Below are 24,656 nucleotides of genomic sequence, written 5' to 3'. Positions count from 1 at the left end.
TATGTGTGTTTTTGATTGGGTGTTTGTTTGTTTTCTTTCTTTATTCCCCCTTTTTCGGGGTAGTGGGGAATTTATCTTTTACCTTTAAGAGGTGGAACTTGTCAAAAAGAGAGGGTAATAGAAGAAGAAAAAAGCATAAAACGAGAGAGGGTGAGAGAGAAAGAGAGAGAGAGAGAAAAGGATAGAGAGAGAGAGGAAAAAGATAGAGAAAGGGAAAGAGAGAGTTACAAATTTACAAAGAAGATGTAATTTAGGCTTAATATTATTAGTATTTTCGGGGGGTTATTGTTCTGTTTCTATATCACGTTCTCTTTCTCTCCTTTTATCTCTCTCTCTCTCTCTCTCTTTCTCTCTCTCTCTCTCACACACACATACACACACACACTCTCTTTTTTTCTTTTCTTCGTCTTCTTCTTTTCCTTCTTCTATTTATCTTCATTCACCTTTTCCTTCGTGCTTTCTCCCCCTTTATCATTATCTTTCTCTCACTCTATTTTGCTCACCCCTTAAAGAATGGTAATTAAGTTGTCTATTATTGCATATTGTATGGTATTAATCTCTTTCCGCCTGCCAAGCATAGCTGTGTAAGATAATTTGCTTTTTCAATAACATTTTGTAATTTCTTTAAACAATATTGCCACATTTCTCGTCATTCTATTGATCACTGATCTGGAAAAGTAGTTGTTGTGGAATGATTTTCTATTTGAGTAATTCGAGTTATTGGAATTCTAATCATTTTCGCTTATTCCGATTATTCTCCATTTTATTATGCGCCTTTTAAAGATTAACAAGATTGACGCTTCAATGTTAATTCTGGTTCATAAGGTTCAGATTTCATTGACGATGGAAGTTAACGGAAGTTTGTTATCTTCATTTACAAAACACATCTTGAACAAATTTCGACAAAAACATAAATATGCAATTCATTGTGACGAACGGTATAATAACATGCAAAAGATAGAAGTAAAAAGATTATCGCTAGTTCAAATATCAGAACTTAATTGTCATTATTGTCATTTTCATTTATTCATATAAAAGAAACGATTTGGTCTCGAATGAGCGAGCGCCAAGTACTAATTAGAAAAGCAGCATTTGACTATCATTATGTATAAAATAGAGAATTGGGTGGAAAAAAATATGATGCACCAAACTTTACCTCCTTCTCTGGGTTTTGCCACCGCTGTAAAATATTTTGAACAATAAGAGTTGGCCCGAGTTTTCTCTGCTCGTGATTATATCAGAGTTATATATACACAAGGTTTGGCCAACTTGCTTTTACAGTGGCGGATCCAGGAAGCACAGGGGGCACGCGCCCCCCCCCCCCCGGTCAAAAAAATGTTGAAATCAGCCCCAAATTCGCCAAAAATGTACTGGCAAACAGGGACGTGCCCCCCGCCCCTCCCATCCCCCCCCCCCCTAAAAAAAAAAAAAAAAAAAAAAAATAGTGCGCACCCCCCCCCCCCCCCCCCCCCCCCCCCGCTTATTCAGCGGCTGGCAGAGTCGTTGCAATTTTGGGGGGACCAACAAAAAATATATATATATATATATGTCCTCTTACCCCCCCCCCCCCCCCCGTGTGCCCCCCCCCCCCCCCCCCAATCCGGTGTGCCCCCCCCCCCCCCCCGGATTTCAGGATCCGCCCCTGTTTTAGTAACTAATAGCAGTCACCATGGCGTATAATTATTCTTAAACTTGTTGCTTGACTAGCAAAACAGTGTTCGCTATATTTCCCTATCTCTAAGTTCTTACCTGTTGGCCAAATGGCACTGGATTAGATACAACAGCGCCCCCACATAATCAGGCTTCTCCAGAATGGCAAAAGTTGGAAACTTAAATCGGACGGAAAAATGAAATAACAAAATTTGTGCGAATCTCAAATTGGCGGTTTGGTCAGTGCAGGTGCGGATCTAGGGGGGGGGGGTATTTCGGCGGTTTATCCCCCCCCCCCCCCTTTGGGCGGCCAAGTGAAAAAGAAGAAAAGTAAACCGATAACACGGCGCGATTTTGGGATTTTTTTTTCGGTAACCCCCCCCCCCCCCCCCCTTGGCAAAATGCTAGATCCACCCCTGCAGTGGATTGTGACATAGTCACGGTCAACTCTCCCGTTTAAATATAATTATACCCTATAGTTAGTTTATTTTTTTTCTCATACCCCTTCACTATTGGCGCTAAAATTGTATTCTCTAAAAATTTACATTATATAGTGACATTAGGCCTACCGATTCGGCAAATTTGACATTCCCTTCGAAGTCGTACTTAAAAATGATAAAATTATACTGTTAACCCGATTTCGTTCATACTCCCACCAACGGCTTCTCTAATTTTTGTTCCCCTTTTGTCCGAAGCAATTTATTAATCAGGTTGCATTTCAATTTTTCTTTGATATCGGATGCATGGAGTTCGAAGTATAATTATCTCCCTGATGATTCATGAAAGGTATACATCATTAAAATGTTTCGGCTTCAAATGAAGGAGGGGAAAGGGGGAGGGGGAGGGGGCAGGGGGAGGGGGATAGGAAGGAAGAACTAACTTTTTTCTTCTCCATTTTGCCCCCCCCCCCCAAAAAAAAAAAAAAAAAAAAAATTAAAATTGCGTCGACCATATTTCGCGTAGTTGAGGGTGGAGGGAGGGGGGGGGGGGGTTAATGAGCACTAAAAGTGCAGTCGTTGATAGAATTCCTCATAATGTTTATAAAGTTCAAAATTCATACCGTACATTGCATCAGGAAAATCATCAAAATGTTTACAAAATAGGCCTACAGAAATTATACCTTGCATTGCATCAGAAAAATCATTAAAACCGTGTTCATGTTTGCATAATTCTTCTATTTCATTTTCATGTATAAAAGGAAAGAATCTGTTTCTGTCCCCAGTTGAACTAAGACAGATAGTTTTTTTTGTTTCTTCCTTTTTATAAAGAGACTTTAAAAAAAATATAGCCCCGCCCATCCACCCATGAAATAACCATACCCCCCCCCCCCCCCCCCCCCCCCCCCCCCCCCTCCCCACCTCCCACACGCACCATGTACACACGCACGAAGGACACGAATCGACGTCAAAGTCATTCGCTCAGCTGCCGCTCCGATTGGTGGTTTTCGCGATGTAAACAAAGACCTACCTAGACCCAACTCGTTTAAATTCAGACTCTTATTTTCCAATGTCCAAATTAATCCAGTAAATTGGTTAAAATTTCATTTTTATTTTTAAATTCAATGAACATGTATCATAATTTAAGAAAGTTTGGAATCATGAACTGTGTAATTTTAGGTTGGTATTGTAATTTATTTTCTTACAATCATTTAATAATGTAAAGAAGCTTGCTTTACTACACTATTTTGAAAACATAATCATGCTGCTACCAGCTGGTAACACAGCACAATTGCACGTAAACCGCGTACGCGACTCACCGCTGTGTTCAAGTCAAGTTGAACCGGCCTCATTCGTAACTTGCATGCTATACTCTGCAGATACCTGACATAGAAATCGAGGTAGGCCTAAATCAAAGCATTTCATTTTTATTGTAGAGGGTATTAACATGAGTAGACTCTAATATAAATCAACTGACGTATGAATGTGACTGATAATGTAATGATAGTGAGTGTGAGCTTGAACTTTGAAGATGATGCTTTTTACTTTAGTGAAGCTAGTGAGTTGCTCCCCGATCCAGGCCAGGCTCAAGCGTCTCTGCTGTCTACTCTACTCTAGAGCTAGTGACTAGTCTCAGGCTCAAAAAGTCAACTTCAAGTCTAGCGAAATTTGAAATTGTTGAAGCTTGGCTGGCATCTCTGCGCAAAATGATCCGTAGACCTGGGGATTTGTTACACAAAACTATCTACGATCTAGGCCTATTTAGTAAAATATCAATGATATTAGGCCTAATGATATCTCGATGCTGTCGCTCGACTTGTCCGCTCAGCTCAGACAGTGACAATATTTCATAAAACTTTAAAACCGTCTTTGCCAATTAGACGAACGACGTCTTCCCCAACAAGAATTTCAAGAGACTTGTAGGGACTCCAAACCTGTCGTATCATTTTACTTATTTTCAGAACGCCATCTCAAGTCAACTTGAAATTTGAATTAGCCTATGGACAATGCCGGTGAAGAACTGAAAAATTTATTTCAGAACTAATTTTTATTTCTTGATTTTCATGCAAGCTTTCATTTTTCTGAACAGTTCTCATTGCAATTGGTTTTTACTGTTAATAATAATATAAAAGAACTGTACAACGACAAGCTTACAATCTGTTCTTAGAATGTTTTAATGCCTTTATTCTTTAAGAGTAAATAAGATAGTAGTCCATTGGTCTACCATAGAAAAGTTGCTGAAGACGGAATAGACCCTAGTCTATCATTACAGAATGATAACAATTTTTGTGTAGGTATGTCTCCAGATATTTTACATTTCCAAGCATAACCTTGAAACAAATCTTATCACATAATTATTTGGTTACTGGTAATGAATGTTAAAATTGTAGTCAATCTTGTTTTTATCATTTTTTTTTAAAGATAAAGACCAGTTATGGTCATGCGATTACATTGTTAAATAAACGTGGAATCGATCAGAAAAGATTGATCATCTAGCATATGAGTATTGGTGTGTACTGCAAGGTTCTGGAATCATCAAAATTATAAGAAATTTGGCACAGTCTTGGTAAAGTTACAAGCACTGTACACAGAAAGATGTATATGGGACTACGCACACGTGCGTGACACGTGCGTTATTTCTATCAGGTCCAAATAGATATAATAATTTACCAAATATATCAATTAGTAGGTGGTTTCTCGGCAAAATTTGTATGATCGTGTATTAGTCAAAACATATTCTTTCATATCGTCCTTGTTTTCACGAAGTGACGGTAGTGAGGAAAATCGTAACGCAAAGTGAATGCAATTTTTTTTCACTACCGTCACTTCGTGAAAACAGCGACGATATAAGTTGGTCATAAGAGCATCCATTTCATTTTTTGAGAGGAGGGCGTTTCCAAAACCAGTCTTAACCTTTAATAGAAATAAAATCAGGTCTTCTTCTTTTTCTTTCATTATAACTTGATGGCAGTTAGTCATACTTGAATATTTTGGTATTTGGTAATTTTTTTCTCCCCCCTCTCTCTTAATTGATAATTGTTTATATACTTTCTATATATTTCTATAATGTTCTAGTTTTTCATTCCTAACTAAATTATATACATATACATCTCTTATTAGCTGAATTTACAATAAAAATCTGCAAAACAACCGATATCCCCCTCACAGTTCCAACTGCCCTTACCATGCCCTTTCTCTTTTAATTGGATATGAGATATGGTATCCTCTTTTAAAATTGCAAATTTTGATTTGCACGCCGCAAGAGCAATTTTGAGTTTCCTAAGTTTTTTAGTATTCTGAGATGTCATTTATAGCGACACTTGTGATACCTCTCTTAAATTTTTTTTTTTTTTTTTTTTTTTTTTTTTTTTTTTTTTAACAGTTAAAGTGAAATTAAACCTCTTATCTCTTTTGGTAAGTCGGGATAAAATCTGATGGATCGTGATGAAGACCCTATTTCCTAGCCGAAAGTATCGACATGATTTGTTGCTTATTTTGGTTTTAGTGAAACGGGTTGTCTGCGTCCTGATATCTCTGTAGGTCGCAAACAAAGATGTGACTGTAGATGGGAAAATACATTTTTTTTTAAAGATCATTAACATTAAACAATTGCTCAGTCATATTTACCTACCGGTAAGTTTAACTAGAGCCAAGTCCAAGCCAACTTTGGTTTAAATTAAGGGCTGTTCATGGTGCCCTGCTGAATGAAATATATTTTAAAACAATATATCTAAATCAACAGTCTACATGTATGTAGACCATTTGTATATGGGCTTCAAAACAGCTTTTGAGTTTATCATCTTTCAGAAACGTGATTCTGGCTGTATGTCACATTCAAAACACACCTTTTTGCGTCTTTACATGTAGATATGCCTATATCTAAAGACGTTTAAAAAAGGCTTTGCGTTTATCACCACCTTCAAAATTTGCCTGAAAGACGTTTGAGAACCTGATTCTAGGCAAAAATTTGGTCAATAAACGCACCCGTAGACTCTTCACATAAGAGTGGAGGCTAGTACATGTGATGCAATTAAGCACACCTGTGGTGTGAATGTACACAATTAAGCGCTGGACTTGGATGCGAATGGATGGACTCACACACACAACACTGCTCATTAGCATAAATCAGTAAAATGGAACCCACTCAATTTTGATTTCTAAAGCACTTCCAGCTTAATCAACAGGGGATCAATTTATTTTGGAATGATTGATTGTATAAGTTGCTATCGTTGGACTCACCCATTAGCATTTGGGGAGCTTCTCCGCTGCCAGAAATCCTTTAACTAGCCTCGGTTTAGGCTCAAAATAGCGGGATCTTTTTTTCTATTTTTAATGCTGCATGAACACAAATGTATGCTCTCCTCTGATACACTGTGAGCAAAAACTTTTCATTTTCCCAAAAAATTGACCAAGTTTAAATTAAAATTTATGTGAAATCATGAACCAAATATATTCTTTTGATAAGTTATTAGAACACATTGTTTGGATTAGTTTAGTACTTTGGTTGGTTTGTTTTACCTTACTGCCAAGAAAGTATTTAAATGTATAAGTAAGCAACCAGGAGATCAACAGCTTTAAGTCCTCTCCAATGGACCTGATATTGAGGACTAATTCTTTACCATAGGAGCACAAGCACATTGACTGGTTTTGACCCCGGGTCTCGGGATTTCCCTGTTACAAAACCTCTGTTGTACCACTCAGCTATTGCACCTCTGCATGTTTAGGGTGCTTCACTCCAATGGCCCTCTGTTTTTACTACCTGAACCGAATCGTTATCATTAACATCTCGGTTTCGTGCTCCATTCAAGGCTTAAAACAAAACGTGACTTGTTACATCCTTTAGATTTTAAACGTAATGAATGCATGTAACTACATGACCTAGATCACCAACCTTCATAAAACCTCATTATTGATGGCAACGGTCGGTCACTATGTTTTGTATTCTATTGAAATCTCTGTGTCTCAAGGAACTAGCCAGAACCTGACCTCCATTAATCCCGAGTATTGACCTAGGGCGCTATTGTGAAAACTCACTGAACTAAGCTTTCCCTTTGACTTTCCTTTTAAGGCCACATACATGTAGTAGTCAATGTCCATGTGTATTGCATCATAATTCTGACACTAGATTTGGTGGAATTACCAATCAATATGTCTGCATGTCTGCAAAGGTCTCAGAAGCAGCGAAGCCTGTAGTCCCACCAGAAAATACACCGACTTCCCTACATCTTGAGGTTGAGGTAAATTTGATAGACATGTATGATGAGAATCCCATAAGGTGGTAGACTGGGGCACAATTAATGCATTACACAAGACCTGTTTGCCAATAAAAGTGAAGTCCACTCTTGGTGACTGACAACACCTGTTATTGGGTGAACACCAGAATGGTGTCAAATTCCCCATGACAACCCACTACTATTTGTATTTAACTGAGCACTAATGGACCTCCAAATTGGTATCCTGAAAGCTCACTTCTTAGCGGAGGGAATATGGCAATGTGTGTTGTGGAAGTGGAACCTGTCTAGTAAGGCCACTATTATACATGTTTTGTGAACACTTTATCTGAGTTGGCCTCTATAGAAAGTAAGACAGATTTGATAGCACCTACAAAATCCTACAAGTACTACAATAGCTTTGAAGATGTTCTCAAGGCATGTAGCAAAATAGGGGGGAAAAGAGACCAAACGGATAAAGAAAATTGCTGGCAAATAGTCAAATATTGACCAGTTAAATAGATATGTTTGCAGAGTAGCTTTATTGCCCTACTGTATCAGCGTGCCCTTTTTTGGAGGCCTGTACATACAGTACATGTTCATTGCAGTTCTACCCTGCTAAATGTAGGGTAGCATGCTCAAAGCCCCATTTTCTTGCTCAGCTTTCTTAAAACTAAGTTAAGTTGTAAACACATACCAAAGCAGCATTAAGGCCTCGGTGTTAATTGGACAAATGTATCTAATGGTCATTGAAATTTATCTAGGCCTGCATTTCAGTCACGAGTGTAGAGAAAATGCAACTTTGTGTGATCAATAAATGACCGATGAGCTTTTCAATTTCATGCAAGAGATCGAAGACCCTGAGCCGCAGAGCTTGGAAGTAGGTCAGTGGAGTCATTTCAGTTTCCTCTTTTCAGTTTCCTCTTTTCTTCTTCTTTTCTTGTTGGGGGGGGGGGGGGGACATGGTTACTCAATGACAAATTGAGTAGCTGAAACTTCTCTATTGTCTGTCGCCACAGAGTGAACAGAATTCCTGACTGGCTCCGGTAGCAGGCTATTGTGTTTGAAGTATCGATCTATTAAGTGTGTGACCCCCAGGAGGGAGCGATGCCCTTTGTTCAACTCCTTGCGTTGGTTCGATAAAATGGAATATTGACTGATTAGAGAGAGAGAGACCGGTTCCGTAACCATTTATCCGCATGTTGTTACATCGTGTAGGCAGTGCGTACTCGTGGGCCACATGAACAGTATATGCGTGTCCTTAATTAGTTTTAACATCTTCAAGTGCAATTATTGGATCAATTAGCAAGACCCAGGTAAAAAGAACTATTTTCTGTCAATCTTAAATTATACATTTATTTACCTTTTCTTTATACAACCTTGTTCACTGATACTGTATGTCCCTTTCATTACACAATGATTCTCTACCGGTATACGTCATTTCATACTACAGTGTAGTTTGTTTCCACTTTCCTCTATTCTGAAAGGGCAACTACCGGTAAACAGCTTTAAGTGGATGATGAGGATTATCCCCAATAATCCTGAGTTGCAGGGTTTCTTTCAGAAGAAACACTGAAGGTTCTTTCATGTGTGAAACATTCTACCTTTCTTCTTTCTTTTTTCCCCTTTTTTTTTGAATGACTTGTTGTACATGTATGTAATCACAGGTGTCAGACTTAATAATCCTGAGTTGCAGAGTTTCTTTCAGGAGAAACACAGACGGTTCTTCCATGTGTGCAACTTTCTACCTTTCTTCTTTCTTGTTTTTCTTTTTTTTAATGGACTTGTTGTTCATTATGATATGGGGTCAGACTAAATGGGCCTGTTTGTAAATTATGATATAAGAAAGCTTGGGTATGCATTGGTTCACATCGAGAAGAAAGTGTGGTACTCTACCATGGTTGAATTGATGTTTATTTGTGTAATTTGAATGTAGATCATTATGAACTGATAAACCCAACAGTGATATTTTGATTTCTTTCTAATGGATTTATATACAAAAGTTGAAAGATTGTACAAAAGCTTAAACTTAGCGCTGGGGTTTAAATTGTAGTAAAATATGGGTCAATGTGTTTTGTACTGGTCAATGTCTCTTTGCATAAACTGTACTTGAACTCAAGGTTTGTAGGCAACGTGCAGAGAGATCTTGTTTGCATGAACTCAACTAGAGATAGCGATCAGCTGTTAGTTTGTCATTGGTCTTCTCTAGGTCATCGTCATGACGCATTCTTATGGCACCACCAAGTCTCCTGGTCAGCCTAAAGTAGTTATTTTATTGTCTTTAAATCTCTACTTTCTTTCTTGGTAACTTCTTAGTAGCATTGCTGAAGGTGATGAGAAAAAGTGGAGACCACATTATGTAAACTAACATGTATTGACATGTTCTTATTAAGGAGAACTTCAGTTTTGATTAAAAAGATGAGACTTTGTAAGATGAAGGAGGAGGAGGAAGAGGAAAAGGAGAAGACACAAACTTAAAATAAATGTTACAGAAAACAAGGGACTATAGAGGAAGGTCTAATCCCTCCTGGCCAAACTAGTGCAGTGGGGCTTTATTAATTATAAATCATCTTGAGCCTGAATCAAAGCTATACATGCAGTATTGAATGACCAAGTCCGAAGTGTTATCTCGCATAGCATTGACCACCTCTCTTTATCTCTGATTCCGTCATTCCTCCAGCCAGCGTCATCTGACCAAACACGTTCATCAACGGCCGTTCCGTGAGATAACGATCGTCCAACACTAAAACATGGCTACCATTCCAACGGGTTCTATCTTGGCAGCGCAGAGGTGTCGCCAGGTGCAGCAGCATCAGAGGATGGCGTCGCTGAGGTCCGAGCCAATCCCCATCGGAGGGTCACCCATCACGTCTCCAGACTGCACCCCTCCAGCCAGCCCTAGAAAACAAGGTATGAGGAATATTTTCTGACCTTTTAATTTTCTGTCCTTAAGTATTAAAGTTATCTGAAAGGTCTTCAGGGGCATTGGTGGACAGGGTGTGCTTGGGTTAGGCTCCCCCCCCCCCTCCCCAATACACAAACACAAAGACCCATTTAGAACTTTAACAGGCTGTCTGCAAATCTTGAAAAAGAAAAAAAAAGTGATTATTTTGTTTCCTTCTTTATGGAAAAAATGGAAGATCTAGCCTTTAGGAAACTTCAGCTAACTTGTCTTTGAATGTAGTCAGACAACCCAACCCCTCCCCCCTTTCTATTCAAACTAGCCTTTATAAATAATATGAACCAAGGGAAGTAAATAATGCCTTGTTTGTACAAAAGAACAGAGCTGTCTCTATCGACACTGATCAAGAACCTCTACAGTATCCGCATGTCTATGTAAAAACAAGTGTGATTATCATACTTTCCATATTTTAAACCGTTGACAATTTATTAATGAACAATTCAACTACATAAGGATGCTTTTAATGTGCTCAATCAAAACTGTCCAAAAGGTACGGGTGGTCTACAAATGCATGTACACGAAGCTCCGAAAAACGAAACGTGGTACGTGTCCATATGTCTTTGTCTATGATCGTTTCAAATGGGTGCATGTGTCTACATGTATGTGCAGGAGAGAGAGAGAGAGAGAGAGGAGTGTTTGCCTGTTTTGGCTTGGCATACAAAACATTCAGAAAAGTAATGTTCCTTTTTGTCAAAAATAATGCGACACAAAGGTCACAATGAAAGGAATAGGGAGTTTTGCAACAGATATTTTTGTTCTGCGTGACTAACATGACACAAAGTATGCACTACTACAGTGTTCATGTTCAGTAGTGTGCATTACATACTGTTACCTTCTGTACATGGTCTAATTGTCTTATTGTTATCGGAGATAACGATCAACTCATTCGCTACAACTTCCTTGATGTGTTATTTTCAATCGGATTAGATTTCACAAGGCCTACAGGTGCAAGGCTCTCGGCAAATGATATGAAATTTACCTTGTGCACTGAACTTGTTAATCAAAGCAAGTAGACATAACATGAAAATATTTACAGAACAATTTGTTTATTCACATTGTGTACCAGACAAACACAGTATCTGATGTCACACAAAACAAATACATGTACAGTGATATAAAGAATACTCCAGGCAAAACTCAAAGGAGTTATGAAGTTAAGTCTTTTTAAACAGGTGGTCATTGTGATGATGGTGATGGTGATGATGATGATGATGATGATGACGACGACGGTGGTGGTGGTGGTGGTGGTGGTGGTGGTGGTGGTGGTGGTGGTGGTGGTGGTGATGATGGCTTCTGTTATAGCACCAGTATCCACCTTTGTTGGGTGTTTGTGACACTTTCTCAAGAATATATAAGTTACTTGAGTACAAAAGTTTCAATGAGAAACACTATTCAAGGGGAAAAGAGGTCTTTATAGATGGGTGGACATTCTATACAGGATGTTGCTGAAGTGCTTTTTCTCTGGTACTGTGATTTGGTGTCTATTTTCGACAGTTTATCATATATTCTGTGTAGAGTTGAAATAAAAAGAGAAAAGTTTAATGCCATGCACTTTTCAGACTGCAAAGACTAAACATCACCTTTATGAAAAACAAAGCAGGTTTAACTTTGTCAAACATGCCTCCCCTGCATGCATTGTGCGTGAATTAATTTGCAGGAGCCTGGGAGGGTCAAAGTCACGACCCCAATAGTGGGTTGACTTGCCTAGAAACCTCAGGGGTGGTATTCTGAACATTGTTGTAAGTTTTGTGTTATCTTTTGTTGTATCTTCCAGAGATAACACAGCGCTAATATTGTTGTAAGTTGGTATTCTGAACATTGTTTTATCCCTGTGTTATCTCTTGAAGGACCGCCTCTATCTTATCTTTGACCACTGTTGACACGCCCATTTGTATGGACCCTACCAATCAAAATCTGTTTTATATAAGCATGATAAGTAGGTCAGCCAATAGGAATACTTTATGCCATATCTGAAGATGCGCCTAGCGCATACTAAACATGGGCGTAATTAGTTATTTGAGCGCTTATTACGCGCGTCATCATAATGCGCTGTGGCATGTGGATCATGAAGACAAATCACGCTTTCACTATATTGGTTTAAGATGAGAGCATTAAAATCGTCATATCCTAGCATGTAATTTCTTTTAAATTCTCATCTGTGATGTTTCCGGGCAACACACAATCTTTTTCTAACTCGTCTATTGGCACGGAGTTGGTTCTGGGCAAGAAATATTGCTGCCATTATATCACTACGAAAGATACAACAACCCCCTACCTGTTGTAAATATTGTTGTAAATACGATGCAAGATAAGATAAGATAAAAGATACAACAACTTTCAGAATACCAATTATCTCGACATATTATCTCTCGTGCGCATATGCAAATGAGGATTAAACGCCACTTTATTAATAATACGCACAATTACAAGCGCACCAAACTATGAGCGCAGGCGCGGCCAATGAGATAAGAGTAAAGATACAACAAAAGATAACACAAAAGTTACAACAGTGTTCAGAATACCAACTTTATCTTATCTCCGAAGATACAACAATATTAGAGATAACACAGGGTTCAGAATACCGCCCCAGGCTTGGAAACATGCAACACTTTATCAGATCAGCCGATATAACAGCTGTACGAGACTCTGCAGGGTTCATCGTTCCTACCACGTGCACTCTTGTTACATTTTGTGCATTGTGGAAATATTGAATGTATTTGTGTAGAAATTTATGTCAATCCATTCCTTACCAGATACTTTCTATAACCTTTTTTTTTTGGGGGGGGGGGTCCATTCAATTTCAACAGCCATTACCTAAAGTTAACAGTATTTGAATTCTGTTTCTTGACTTTTAAAACAATACATTGACTATCATCTGCATACAATAAACAGTTTACTAACTTTTTATTAAAATTTTAACCATACATTTTAGTCTTTCTGGATCTGTATCAATGGTTCAATATCGTATTTCAATTGCAGGAGTCAACATATGCATCATATACATTTGCACGCTGACATGTATGACAATATTACCTACATGTAAATGTATTACCAGTACTGTGTACTACTGTACTTATTCTGTTGGTCACAGCATCTTTTATTCAGTGACACTGGCGTGCATACAATGATGCAGCAACCAGTCTGCATGCGACCACATAATTTACCTCACAATTTATCGCAAATTCCTGACGGTAGAGCCTCTGGAATACGTAATGAATGTGGATTGAGCTCGTATCCTCGGCTGCCCACAAGAAGGCCATATGTCTGCCATTGACAATCCATAGCTGCATGTTGCAGCCTACTTGCGGAGCAGCCAAACATATGTTCTAAATCAGATCACTTTTAGAGTGGTAATTAACTGCATCCATGTACAGCCAACTCTGTTACACAATTCTGAATACAATTATATGAATCTTCGATTAATGGTTACCAGACCTGCCAACCAGTACGATTTAGTCGTATTTTGTACAATTTTTAGAAACAAATACGACAGTACGATTTTCCTCAATAAAATACGATTTTCAAAAACAAAAAAAAAGATTTTTTTTTTGTGAGTTCCATTTCCAATGGTAAAATGCCCAATTTGTCCTGAAAAGTATCCTACAAGCATCTCACATTGGCAATTTGGAAATGTTCATTGGTTCTTTGAACACACCAGTCTTGACGAAATCATGCATATTCAACCAATGATCCATACAAAAAATTCTTCCTGTATGTACGAACTGTAAGAGGCATTGATCCACGTAACAGTCCGCGTTTTTTTTTAAAGAATACAACTTTTGGCAGTAAAATACAACTTTTGAGATTAAAGAATACAGTTTTTGAACTCCAGAGGTTGGCAGGTCTGGGTTACCTGATGCCAAAAAGTACTTTGCAGATATTTGCAATACAACACATGTTATGTCTCTTCTTTATTAGATCACTTTTAGAGCGGTATAATCTGCATACATGTACTGTACAGCCAACTCCATTACACTATTTTGAATACAATATATATGAATCTTTTCTGAATGGGTACCTGATACCAAAAAATACTTTGTAGATGTAATTGCAATACAACATGTGTAATACAGTACAGTTTGCAGACCTGATAAAAACCCAATTTAAATTGGTTTCCCGATTTTTAAAAAAAAATTCCCGATTTTTTCCCGATTTTTTTTTTCTTCCCGATTTAAAAAAAAAAAAAAAAAATCCAGGTGTTTTTTTTGTTTGTTTTTTTCTTCCCTATTTTATCCTGATTTTCCCTATTTCCCTCTTATTTTCTCTATTCTTCCCTATTTTGCCCTATTTTCCCCTCAATTTTGTCTCTATTTTCTTACTCGAAATGGGGGGAATGTTGTTAGATGCCATATTTTCCCAGCGAATTCTCTTTTCTTTTTTTTACTCAAGGGGGGCGTGGTTGAGGGGAAAACAAAAAACCTATTTTTTTTTTTTAGTGCTCACTATCACCCCTGAGTATGTCTTAAGTTTGGCTCATCAACATTTTCATTTCAGTGCGGGAAATGTAGGCCAATATATCAAATTCACAAGCAATTGTGTGTGTCATCATAATATATTGCGCAACAATTGAATTGAGCACAGATTGAAATGATTGTACTTTATCAGATCACTGTTAGAGCGGTAACTGCATAAAAGTACAGCCAACCTCGTTACACCATTCTGAAAACAATATGAATACCTGCCAAAAAGTACTTTGTAGATATCTGCAATACAACTCGTATGTTATGGCTTTAGTTTGGCTCATCAACATTTTCATTTGGTTGTAGGGGGGGGGGGGATATTGTAGGAATGTAGGCCAATAGATCAAATTCATGTAAGCAATCTGTGCGTCATCAGAATATATTTTGCTTGCAACAATTTAAGTTGCAAATTGAAAAGAATTTAGCACAGATTGAAATGATTGTCTTCTCTAGCTGTACAATCAGACGCACTTGTATATTTAATGCAAGTCTGCATACTGTACATGTTTGTGTGTCATCAGAATATGTTCTGCATACATATTTCAATCAAATTAAAGGTCACATAGTATAGTGTTTCTTAAAATATATCAAATCGAATTGAAATGGTATTACAAAATCACATGCATAGCCCCAGATCTAAATCATAATCAAATTTTCAACGTGAGAGATACTTTATAAGTAATCATACCAATCACAACAAAATAATGATTCAAATACTTTGGTCTTCTAGTGGAAAGGCGGGGGGGGGGGGGGGGGGGGGGAGGCTAAAGAAGTGACATGAAAATGATACAAGAGATACTTAAGAATAGAATAGAGTGTACATGTGTAAGTGAGCAAAATATTAATGATTTTGAATTGAATTGAAATAAATATGAAAGATTTACATCAGCTGAAGAAACTAATATCATATATCGATCTACATGTATTGTAAGAATTAAAAAAAAAACTGTTTACGGAACATAAATTTGTTTTCTTTCAAAAAGTGGTGCAATGTACAGTTGTATGTGACTTTGTCTGTATTTGCGCAATATAAACCACTCGATTGAACCACTCAATTGATTAAGTCAACAGGCACGTGTGCAAGCCTGCACGTAGCGTATGCTCCCTTCAGACTAGCATAATTCATCGTACATTTGTACAAAAATTGTGTGGCTATACAATAAAAAAAAAATTAGAGTCGGAATGTCATCTATTCAACAAAACCTTGCATAATGAAGCACCATATCAATGTAGCTAAACCGATTGTTTTGAATGAAAGTTGAGAATCCGGGTTTAAGTATGTAAAACAGTACATGTACAAGTACATGTATAACTTGGGGGGGGGGGGGGGGGGGTCTATCAAGAACACACCTGATTGGCCAGCTGTCGTGTCAACTGGCCTCTTCACATCTGGTTTCATTGTACGATGTTGCTTTATACATTTTCATTTATTCATGTCCCTCTCACTATACGATGATTCTTTATACAAGTTTTGTATAAATTTTCACCATGTGTGAACAGTCTATACAAGGTAATTGACACCTGGAATATAAAAAACTTGAGACGTACCATGTGGAAAAAGTTCGCATTGTTGACAAAGTCAACAATATTAGATGAGGACATCAAAAGCGCTTATAAATGAAGAGTTACAATCGATTAAGCCATTAAAAAAACATTCAAAGTCCATGGTACTGCATTGAACTCAAGTGCATGATTGTTGGTTAAAGGAAACCTTGATTTTGTAGTTATCAGTAATGTCATGACTTTGTTCAAGTTTGTTGGTAGTTATTTTGTCTGACAATAAAATTGGTTAAAAGAAATTTCCTGATTCCCCAGCCTTACTCTCTCTCTCTCTCTCAAAATTCGCTAACATCTGTTTTTCTTTCTGATGCCATGGGGTAATTCTTCCTCTGTATGATCTTGAGATATGGGCAAACAGTTCATATTCTTACCATGCAATGCAAAGCCAAGAAATTGCATAGAATTTGTAAATGTACCTGTATATTGTGTAGTATTTAAAGTTAATGTATAACCTTTTCTTTTCTACTTTGCTTCTCTCTGACCTTACAGAGTCTCATCTGAGTGCAATGAACTCACTGGCCAAGCTCTCCCAGCTGCTCCACCCTCGCTCCATGTCCCAGGAGGGTGAGATAGGGGGCACCCCTGGCAGCCCGAGCTTGGGATCATCCCGCTCCAAGTTCTCCCAGTTCTTTCACTACCGCTCCATATCTAACGAGAGTGATGTCACATCCCCTCCCGCCAGCCCTGGCCTGGACGCTTCGCACTCTAACCTCTCACCCCTGATGCACCACCAGGTCACCGAGGTCGGGGTGTCTGCCAGCGGTCAGACCCAGAGCCTGGAGGCGTCCCACCACACCTCCTCCATCACCTCCATGACGTAAAGCGAAGAGCGCCATCAGCATACCAAACCCAACCAACCACGTCGTGCCGCCCGCCACGATCAGAATACCCACGGAGCTTTTTTTTTTCTTGTGAAATTGAAAAGAAATCTAGGTATTTTTTGCAATATCAAGAATGCTAAAAGATATTTCCCTAGGAATACCACTTTGTGGTGCTTTGTATAATTGAATACAGAATCTCCCCTTTGGGCGTGGTTTGCTAGATGTAATCTTATTGTGTGTTTTCTATGTAAATCTATATATAATTGAATATATGGTATATGCTATGTAGAGTTGATCTGCACTCAAAACCTGTGCCGTCGCTGTGCTATTCTGGAATGGTATGAGAGCCTACAGCCCCTCTGCTCTCTGTAGTAATTGGGGGCAGACTGGTACTATTAACGAAAGTTTGTTCACTGAGTGACCTATCAATTGCTTGAGACATTACCAAGCCCCACCCCTCTCCAGAGTCCAGTGAAAGTGTAATCAAAATGCTATGAATTCTCCAACCCTCGAAAAGGAGCCACATCTGTCGCTATGTGCTGTCTCTATTAAAGATCTTGATTATTAAGCTGCTTTTAGTAAGGAAATGTTTCAGGGCCAAGTAAACGTTTGGGCTCGTGCATGGTGGGGTCACTCATAACAAACAAAATTATCATTCTTTTACATATATATTCCATTGTATCATGTTCTTTATCATTCAGTTTTCTAAAGAAAGATTTTCTCTTTTTAAATCGTGAATAAAATCTCAGAAATTGTCGTAAACATGCGAGTGCATGGATATTGTAAATGTGGTGTGAATTGATAAAAGAGTTGTGAAATTCATTCTACTTTACTTATTCAAAAGGTGAAGCTAATGTTATGTTTTCATTATCAAGAAAAAACTTTTTGTTAGAGTGAGTGAATAAGGTTAAAATATCCCACGAAGCTAAGATAGATTTCGTGGGTATGAATCCAAAGATTTAACATTCTGCATTCCACATGGCTGTGACCATTAAAATGTTAAAACTTTATTGTATGTTCGAAGATCAATTTTGAAATGTTTGGAAATGACTAGTTTGTGATATGAAATGCAGAAAGAGGTATAGATTTGATATTCTTAAGGAAAAGAATTATAGATAAATAAAGGTCACCATGTGAATGTACTACTATATTTCACCTTCACTCATAATGAATACGTAATAGTTGAAAGTGATAAGGGCATCGCATGAAGGAGATTGTGAAGTGTTCTTCTATACAGCCATTGTCCAGGATGCCTCTTCTAAAAAGTCTAGGCAACCTGTTCTGCAAAAAATGTCCAATACAAGACCCAAATTTCAATAACCGAGCAGATTCAAATTCTTGTTGATGGAATGTCCATCAGTGCAAGATTTCACATACGTTATGCTCACTAAGGGGAGTTTTAAAGACTTTCTTTGAAGAAAAAAAAAGTTATTTTCCTGAGGGCAATTTTCATATATATTTTTATCAGAGTTAAATTGCTCCCAGTTCTGTACATTCTCTGGTCTCATCAACAGAAAAGCTTGCATGAATTCTTCAAGCACACTACCATTTATTATTCACATGCGATGCCCATATCTCTATTTAACCCATTACCTATGGGAAACAGATATTTTGTATTAAGCCTATGGAGGTATGAAGATTCAGTAATTGATGGGTTAGTAAATTTTAACATGAAAGAAATCGAAAAAAAATTGAAGACAGTATTTTTGAAATCACAGTATTGTTTACAATATATCAAATATAGATGAATATATAGATAGAATTTATTTTTTTCAGTGTTCTGAATCTGCTGATTTGAAATAGAAAGATAGAATGACTATATTTTCTTTGAAAAGGATTTTCAGTGTGCATGTGACTTCAAGCAAGACTGGGCCAATTTCTTATTTTGGAGGGTATATTGATGATTCCAAAATGCACAGTATACACCAATAGTACTTATGTGGTCCTACATTGCAAAATCTCCTTGGTACTACATCATCAGCCTTTTTGAATATCTTCCACACTAATCCCAAAATTATCCTTAATGCCCTTCTTTCTTTTTTATTGGGATGAAGTCCCCTGAAGAATTATAGGATTGTGCCAAATCTCGGGGATGATCTGACAATACCGTACTGCCAATGCTTATGTTGTTCACAATTTCATTTTAATCAGGAAAATGAGGGACACAAAATGACAAAATACATCAGACTTGCCCACTGAACCAAAAAAGAAGATTCATCATGACATTTTGAATGTAAATTAACCTTAAGGGTAGATGTAATATAGAATACATAATTGACATTGCTGATATTTAGAAATTCCAACCAGGGCAATAAGCCAGTTTCGTAATGTAACCAAATTTAATGCATACGTCTTTGTGAAGTGCCTCAATACAAATTATTTCATTCACCTGATAAGAATAATAGTATTTCAATAGTCAGAATGCAACTGCATATATTAAGTGTTGCTAGGTAGGTCAAGCCATAATGTTTGTCCAACCTGGCAACAACTTAATATATGCAGTTGCATTCTGACTATTGAAATACTATTATTCTTATCAGGTGAATGAAATAATTTGTATTGAGGCACTTCACAAAGACGTATGCATTAAATTTGGTTACATTACGAAACTGGCTTATTGGTTTACATATAGCCTCGGTCACAAATGCCATTACGAACGCCGTACAAACAATTTTCTGACAATGGAAATTCGGAAGACAATGAAACGGAGATTCGTACGAAATTATTGTTCGTACAAACCTTTGTGACCGTAGCATATGATAAAACTTTTTTTAATCGTACATTATAAGTAATATATGCGTCACAACTATTTGTTTTAAGGGGAGTGTATGGTGATGGAAATAATCTGTTTAAACTGGAAAGCAAAAGGGGTAGTCGAAAAAAAATAGTCCCAAACTAGTCGAAAATAGTGAAAAGTAGGATACCAGTAAGTTTCTTTAATAATCATACTACAGTCTAACAAGTGTTGTAAAGATCACTCATAGGAGATACCTGATAAGAAGGGCCTCAAAAGGCTGGTGGTCTTTATGTACAGGTTCCTTTAGTACATGTTTCAATGTAATGTACACTATTCAAAGGGAAAAGGAAAGTGGTCTTTCTATACAGGTAGTCACTAAAAAGGAGATTACACTCTGTGTAACCAGTGGTGATACCCCAAGTCTAAAGATATATATGTATATTATTTTCAGTTATCTTTTATTTATGAAATGTCAGCTGTCGCCAAGCAATAGAACTTATTGGAAATATCTATTACTTTATTGGAAATTAACATTTTTTTCCCCCTGAAATATATGCTGCCAAATTTATGAACGGATTACATATGTCAACTTTAGTATAACTAACATATTTAAGGTGCTGGGTCCTAACCTTTAGTATTATCGCCAGGTTGTCATTTATCGGTATTAATGTTTTCCTTTGAATGGTGCACGTGAGATATATTTTAACGGCAAGTCCAGGAAGTAAATCGGTATCATCGACCAAGCGTTGCAAAGACAAAAGAGTCATTAGGGGACTTGTGTGCTATTTAATATTTGTTTATTGGGAGGGAGATTCATGATTTTCTTTGAAGTTTTGTATGGAATATTTTATAGGGAAAGGATGTAGGTAGACATGTAGTCATGCATGAATTGTTTTCTTGTCTCTGATCTCTGAATTTGAAGATGTTTTGTTTTTTTATCCGACATTTTGTTGATACAATGCGAGCTTTGATCATTCTCTGTATGTTTTTTTTTTCTGGTCTTTTCCTTCTTTTCATGCCAAAGAGATGAAAATAAAAGTTTTAAATATGCTGAGGATTTAAAAAGATAACAAACAACTTGTGATTGGATTTACTTATTGACATCTTTGTAATTCAGGTTATCTGTAGTATGTAACATCAACGGTGATGATGAAGATGATGAAGATGATGATGATGATGAAGGTGGTGGTGGTGGTGGTGGTGGTGGTGGTGGTGGTGGTGGTGGTGGTGGTGGTGGTGGTGGTGGTGGTGGTGGTGGTGGTGGTGGTGGTGGTGGTGGTGGTGGTGGTGGTGGTGGTGGTGGTGGTGGTGGTGGTGGTGGTGGTGGTGGTGGTGGTGGTGGTGGTGGTGGTGGTGGTGGTGGTGGTGGTGGTGGTGGTGGTGGTGGTGGTGGTGGTGGTGGTGGTGGTGGTGGTGGTGGTGGTGGTGGTGGTGGTGGTGGTGGTGGTGGTGGTGGTGGTGGTGGTGGTGGTGGTGGTGGTGGTGGTGGTGGTGGTGGTGGTGGTGGTGGTGGTGGTGGTGGTGGTGGTGGTGGTGGTGGTGGTGGTGGTGGTGGTGGTGGTGGTGGTGGTGGTGGTGGTGGTGGTGGTGGTGGTGGTGGTGGTGGTGGTGGTGGTGGTGTGGTGGTGGTGGTGGTGGTGGTGGTGGTGGTGGTGGTGGTGGTGGTGGTGGTGGTGGTGGTGGTGGTGGTGGTGGTGGTGGTGGTGGTGGTGGTGGTGGGGTGGTGGTGGTGGTGGTGGTGGTGGTGGTGGTGGTGGTGGTGGTGGTGGTGGTGGTGGTGGTGGTGGTGGTGGTGGTGGTGGTGGTGGTGGTGGTGGTGGTGGTGGTGGGGTGGATTTGTGATAATGATAACAATAAAAAATGAATTCATGTTCCCTCTGGTACAGAATATACATAGATTTATAATGATTATGATGATGGTGATAGATGATGATGAATGGTTGCTTATGTAACAAATCGGATCAATCAGTTTTAAGGTTGAAACAATCACTAAATCTTGGCACAAAGAATGAAAGGCTCTGTCTCCCTCTCTCTCTCTCTCTCTATCATCCCTCTCTCTCTTTCTATCTCCCCTCTTTTTTTCTCTCTCCTTCTCTATCACCCCCCCCCCCTCTCTCTCTCTCTCTCTGCCCCCTCCCCCTCTCTCTAACTCGTCCATGTACATTCATCTTGCACTCTACTTCAACTTCCAATTCCCTACATTATGCTCCACAAAATAAGATTTGTGTGAATTATTTAAAGATATTGGCTAAATAAAAGACATTCCATACAAAGAAGCTCACTGTTACATAATGATTTAATAAGAATTGAATAGAACAGGAGCATTCCTTTCCAAGTTCGTTTAGCCTCAAGTAAGATCAAATCATGTGTATACAGAAATATCTTGCAGTTGGGTATGTTGCCCCCCCCCCCCCCCCCCCAAAAAAAAAAAAAAATTCAAACTACGCATGACCATAACATTTCTTTTTACAAATAAATCATTTCATCTTGCAAGGGTAGCAATATCCCCAACTTTTCCATTACATTTTTTCTTCTCATCTCCCAATCTACATGTATATATTGTAAAATTCAACGAGAAATAAAGCAAGATATTTTATGTTTTATATTTCATATTTTACAGCTACAAAGGCAGAAATATCATAAGTTAACAAATAAATGTATAAATTCAATCTTACCCAACTTCAAAACTGTTGTGTTGCGAACATGTAATGTTGAATGGCCGTAAATCATCTTTAGAAACAAGGACTTGGGAATGTGATTTTTTTTTTCTTCTCTAAACCAAAATTTATTTGTAAAAGTAGTAATGAAAGAAAGTGAAAGCCATATCCAGACCACAGGAAAGTGATGTATCTGTCACCGGATAAAGTGAGTGATGTCACTGGTAACAATTTTGTTTGTTTCTTTGTTTTTCATACATATAATTTGATTTGTATCCTCATTTCCCCATGGAATAATAATGATAATAATAATCTCTAAGCGCTTTACAGATATTATTACCATCTGATTCATACATAGAGGTGTTGTGGTCGAGTGGATACGTCGCCGGACTGTCGATCACAAGGTCCGCGGTTCGAGTCCCGCCGCTGCACTAATGTCCTTTGGCAAGACATTGATCTACATTTGCCACACTCCACCCAGGTGAAGTAAATGGGTACCTGGTAGGAATATATTCCTTGAAACGCAGCGCGCGTAACAGCTGCACTGCTAAAGCCAGGGTAATTATGCTGCATTATTGTAGAGCGCTTAGAGACTTCTGACAAAGTAAGTGTTAGGCGCTATATAAGCACTGTAATTATTATTACATACACAATGTGCATCATCTCTACTCCCTGGGGAGTATTCCTATTTCCTACCATAAGGTCACCGGGAAGGCATAGGCAATCACTAACACAAAGGTCATCCTACTAGATCCCTGTTTCTCTCATGGGTATGGAGTGGCAAATATAGATTAATGCCTTGCCAAAGAACATTAGTGCCGTATTGGGGATAGAACCCATGACCTTTGAATTTCAAGTGAAGCGCTTACACCACTCGACCTTGACCCTCCGTCAACAAATTTAACACTAAATTTAACAACAAGCGTAATCTTATACAACCCATCAAGTAGAAAATGAGTCTGTTTTGTGTACAAAACAAATGGTAAAGTTGTTTTATCTGGATTGCACATGTACAAGACACTGCAGAATGGGTCAACATAATTATATATTCTCATTATCCCTATCCCTGAATACAAGTATTCTGGAAAATAATCTTTGTTGTCACAAGACAGATTTCATCGTATGGCATGTCCTCGGTCAGAAGGTGTGAAAATCTTTATCGATATATTCTCAAAGTGCATCTCTTCAGGTGCAAAACTACACCAACCGATACATACATTATTTCCAAAATGAAGGAATTCACACTTCACTAGCTCTTAAAGGTAATACAAAGTTTTGGGAAATTTTGAAAATTGGTTGATAGCGATTCCTTACAATTTTGATATATTTGAATGCCCCGATGGATGTATTATAAGAACTAGAAAATTTAGCACCTAAAACACTTCTGTTTTGGAGAAAAATTGAATATAAAATTTTACTGGTGCTCCCGGTAAATTTTGAAAGATTTCAAATGGCGCCTACGACCGTACAATGGTAGCTGCGACCATGAAATTCTCAGAATATGCACTTGTGATATATAATTTCCAAACGGCTAATCAGTCGATTTTAGCCAAGAAACATTGTTTTATAGCTTAATTAATATCTTGACCTTGAGAGGGAGCTATACAAGATAAAAAGTTTATTCTTTACAATTTCATAACTTTAGACTCGATTTCAACCGCGACAACAATCACTGCATATTGAAGGATTGCATATGTTTCCAGTATGTTCATTGGAACCAAATCCATGACTCCATACCAAAATTTTGTATTACCTTTAATAAAGGCTCAATAATCACCCTGTACAGGTATTTCACATTTATGGCTAGGAAAATGAAAAACACAGAACAGACAAATTTGGTCATGCACTTTTGAATCTCAATGTAGATGTAAGGAAATCTGAGAAAGAACTTACAACCTGTGCAAATATTGTGGATCCCCATAACAGAGAATTCAAAATTCCTCCTTATTTTGGAGTTATGGGACAAATGGATCAGTTATGATAGAGATTTCTCTCTCTTGTACTTAGAGCTGTCTCATAAAACTTGTTATTAATAACAAGTTGCCAATAACTGTTATAAGTTACGGAAATTGATGCATTTGTTTATGTTTTATGTTAGAGGGCCCAGATCTCATTAAGGGGGAAGTCGGTCCATCATAATTTCATGGTCATTTCAATAAAAT

The 24,656-nt window shown here is 38.0% G+C and overlaps 1 protein-coding gene across 2 annotated transcripts; it reads left to right on the top strand.

Moving 5' to 3' along the window:
• The first annotated feature begins 3,393 nt into the window (after positions 1–3,393).
• LOC583662 lies at positions 3,394–18,866 on the top strand. Of its 2 annotated transcripts, none has more exons than XM_795144.5 (3): positions 3,394–3,487; positions 9,978–10,207; positions 16,769–18,866. In XM_795144.5, exons 2-3 carry the CDS (start codon positions 10,048–10,050, stop codon positions 17,098–17,100), a joined length of 492 nt encoding a protein of 163 aa, XP_800237.1. In that variant the 5' UTR covers positions 3,394–3,487; positions 9,978–10,047; the 3' UTR covers positions 17,101–18,866. The 2 variants fall into 2 exon arrangements, with proteins under 2 accessions (XP_800237.1, XP_003723880.1); XM_003723832.3 differs by lacking the exon at positions 3,394–3,487 and adding an exon at positions 8,353–8,613.
• Positions 18,867–24,656: the final 5,790 nt, after the last annotated feature.

Source organism: Strongylocentrotus purpuratus, unplaced genomic scaffold, assembly GCF_000002235.5.
Source record: "Strongylocentrotus purpuratus isolate Spur 01 unplaced genomic scaffold, Spur_5.0 spur5_scaffold_7, whole genome shotgun sequence".
In the NCBI taxonomy this organism is placed as follows: Eukaryota; Metazoa; Echinodermata; class Echinoidea; order Camarodonta; family Strongylocentrotidae; genus Strongylocentrotus; species Strongylocentrotus purpuratus.
The sequence above is the reverse complement of the archived record's forward strand: the minus strand, read 5'-3'. Positions and strand labels throughout refer to the sequence as shown.

Coding starts and splice junctions, on each gene's coding strand:
- LOC583662 (XM_795144.5), top strand. CDS start 10,048: ATGGCTACCATTCCAACGGGTTCTATCTTGGCAGCGCAGAGGTGTCGC. Junction 10,208..16,768: donor AGCCAGCCCTAGAAAACAAG/GTATGAGGAATA, acceptor CTGACCTTACAG/AGTCTCATCTGAGTGCAATG.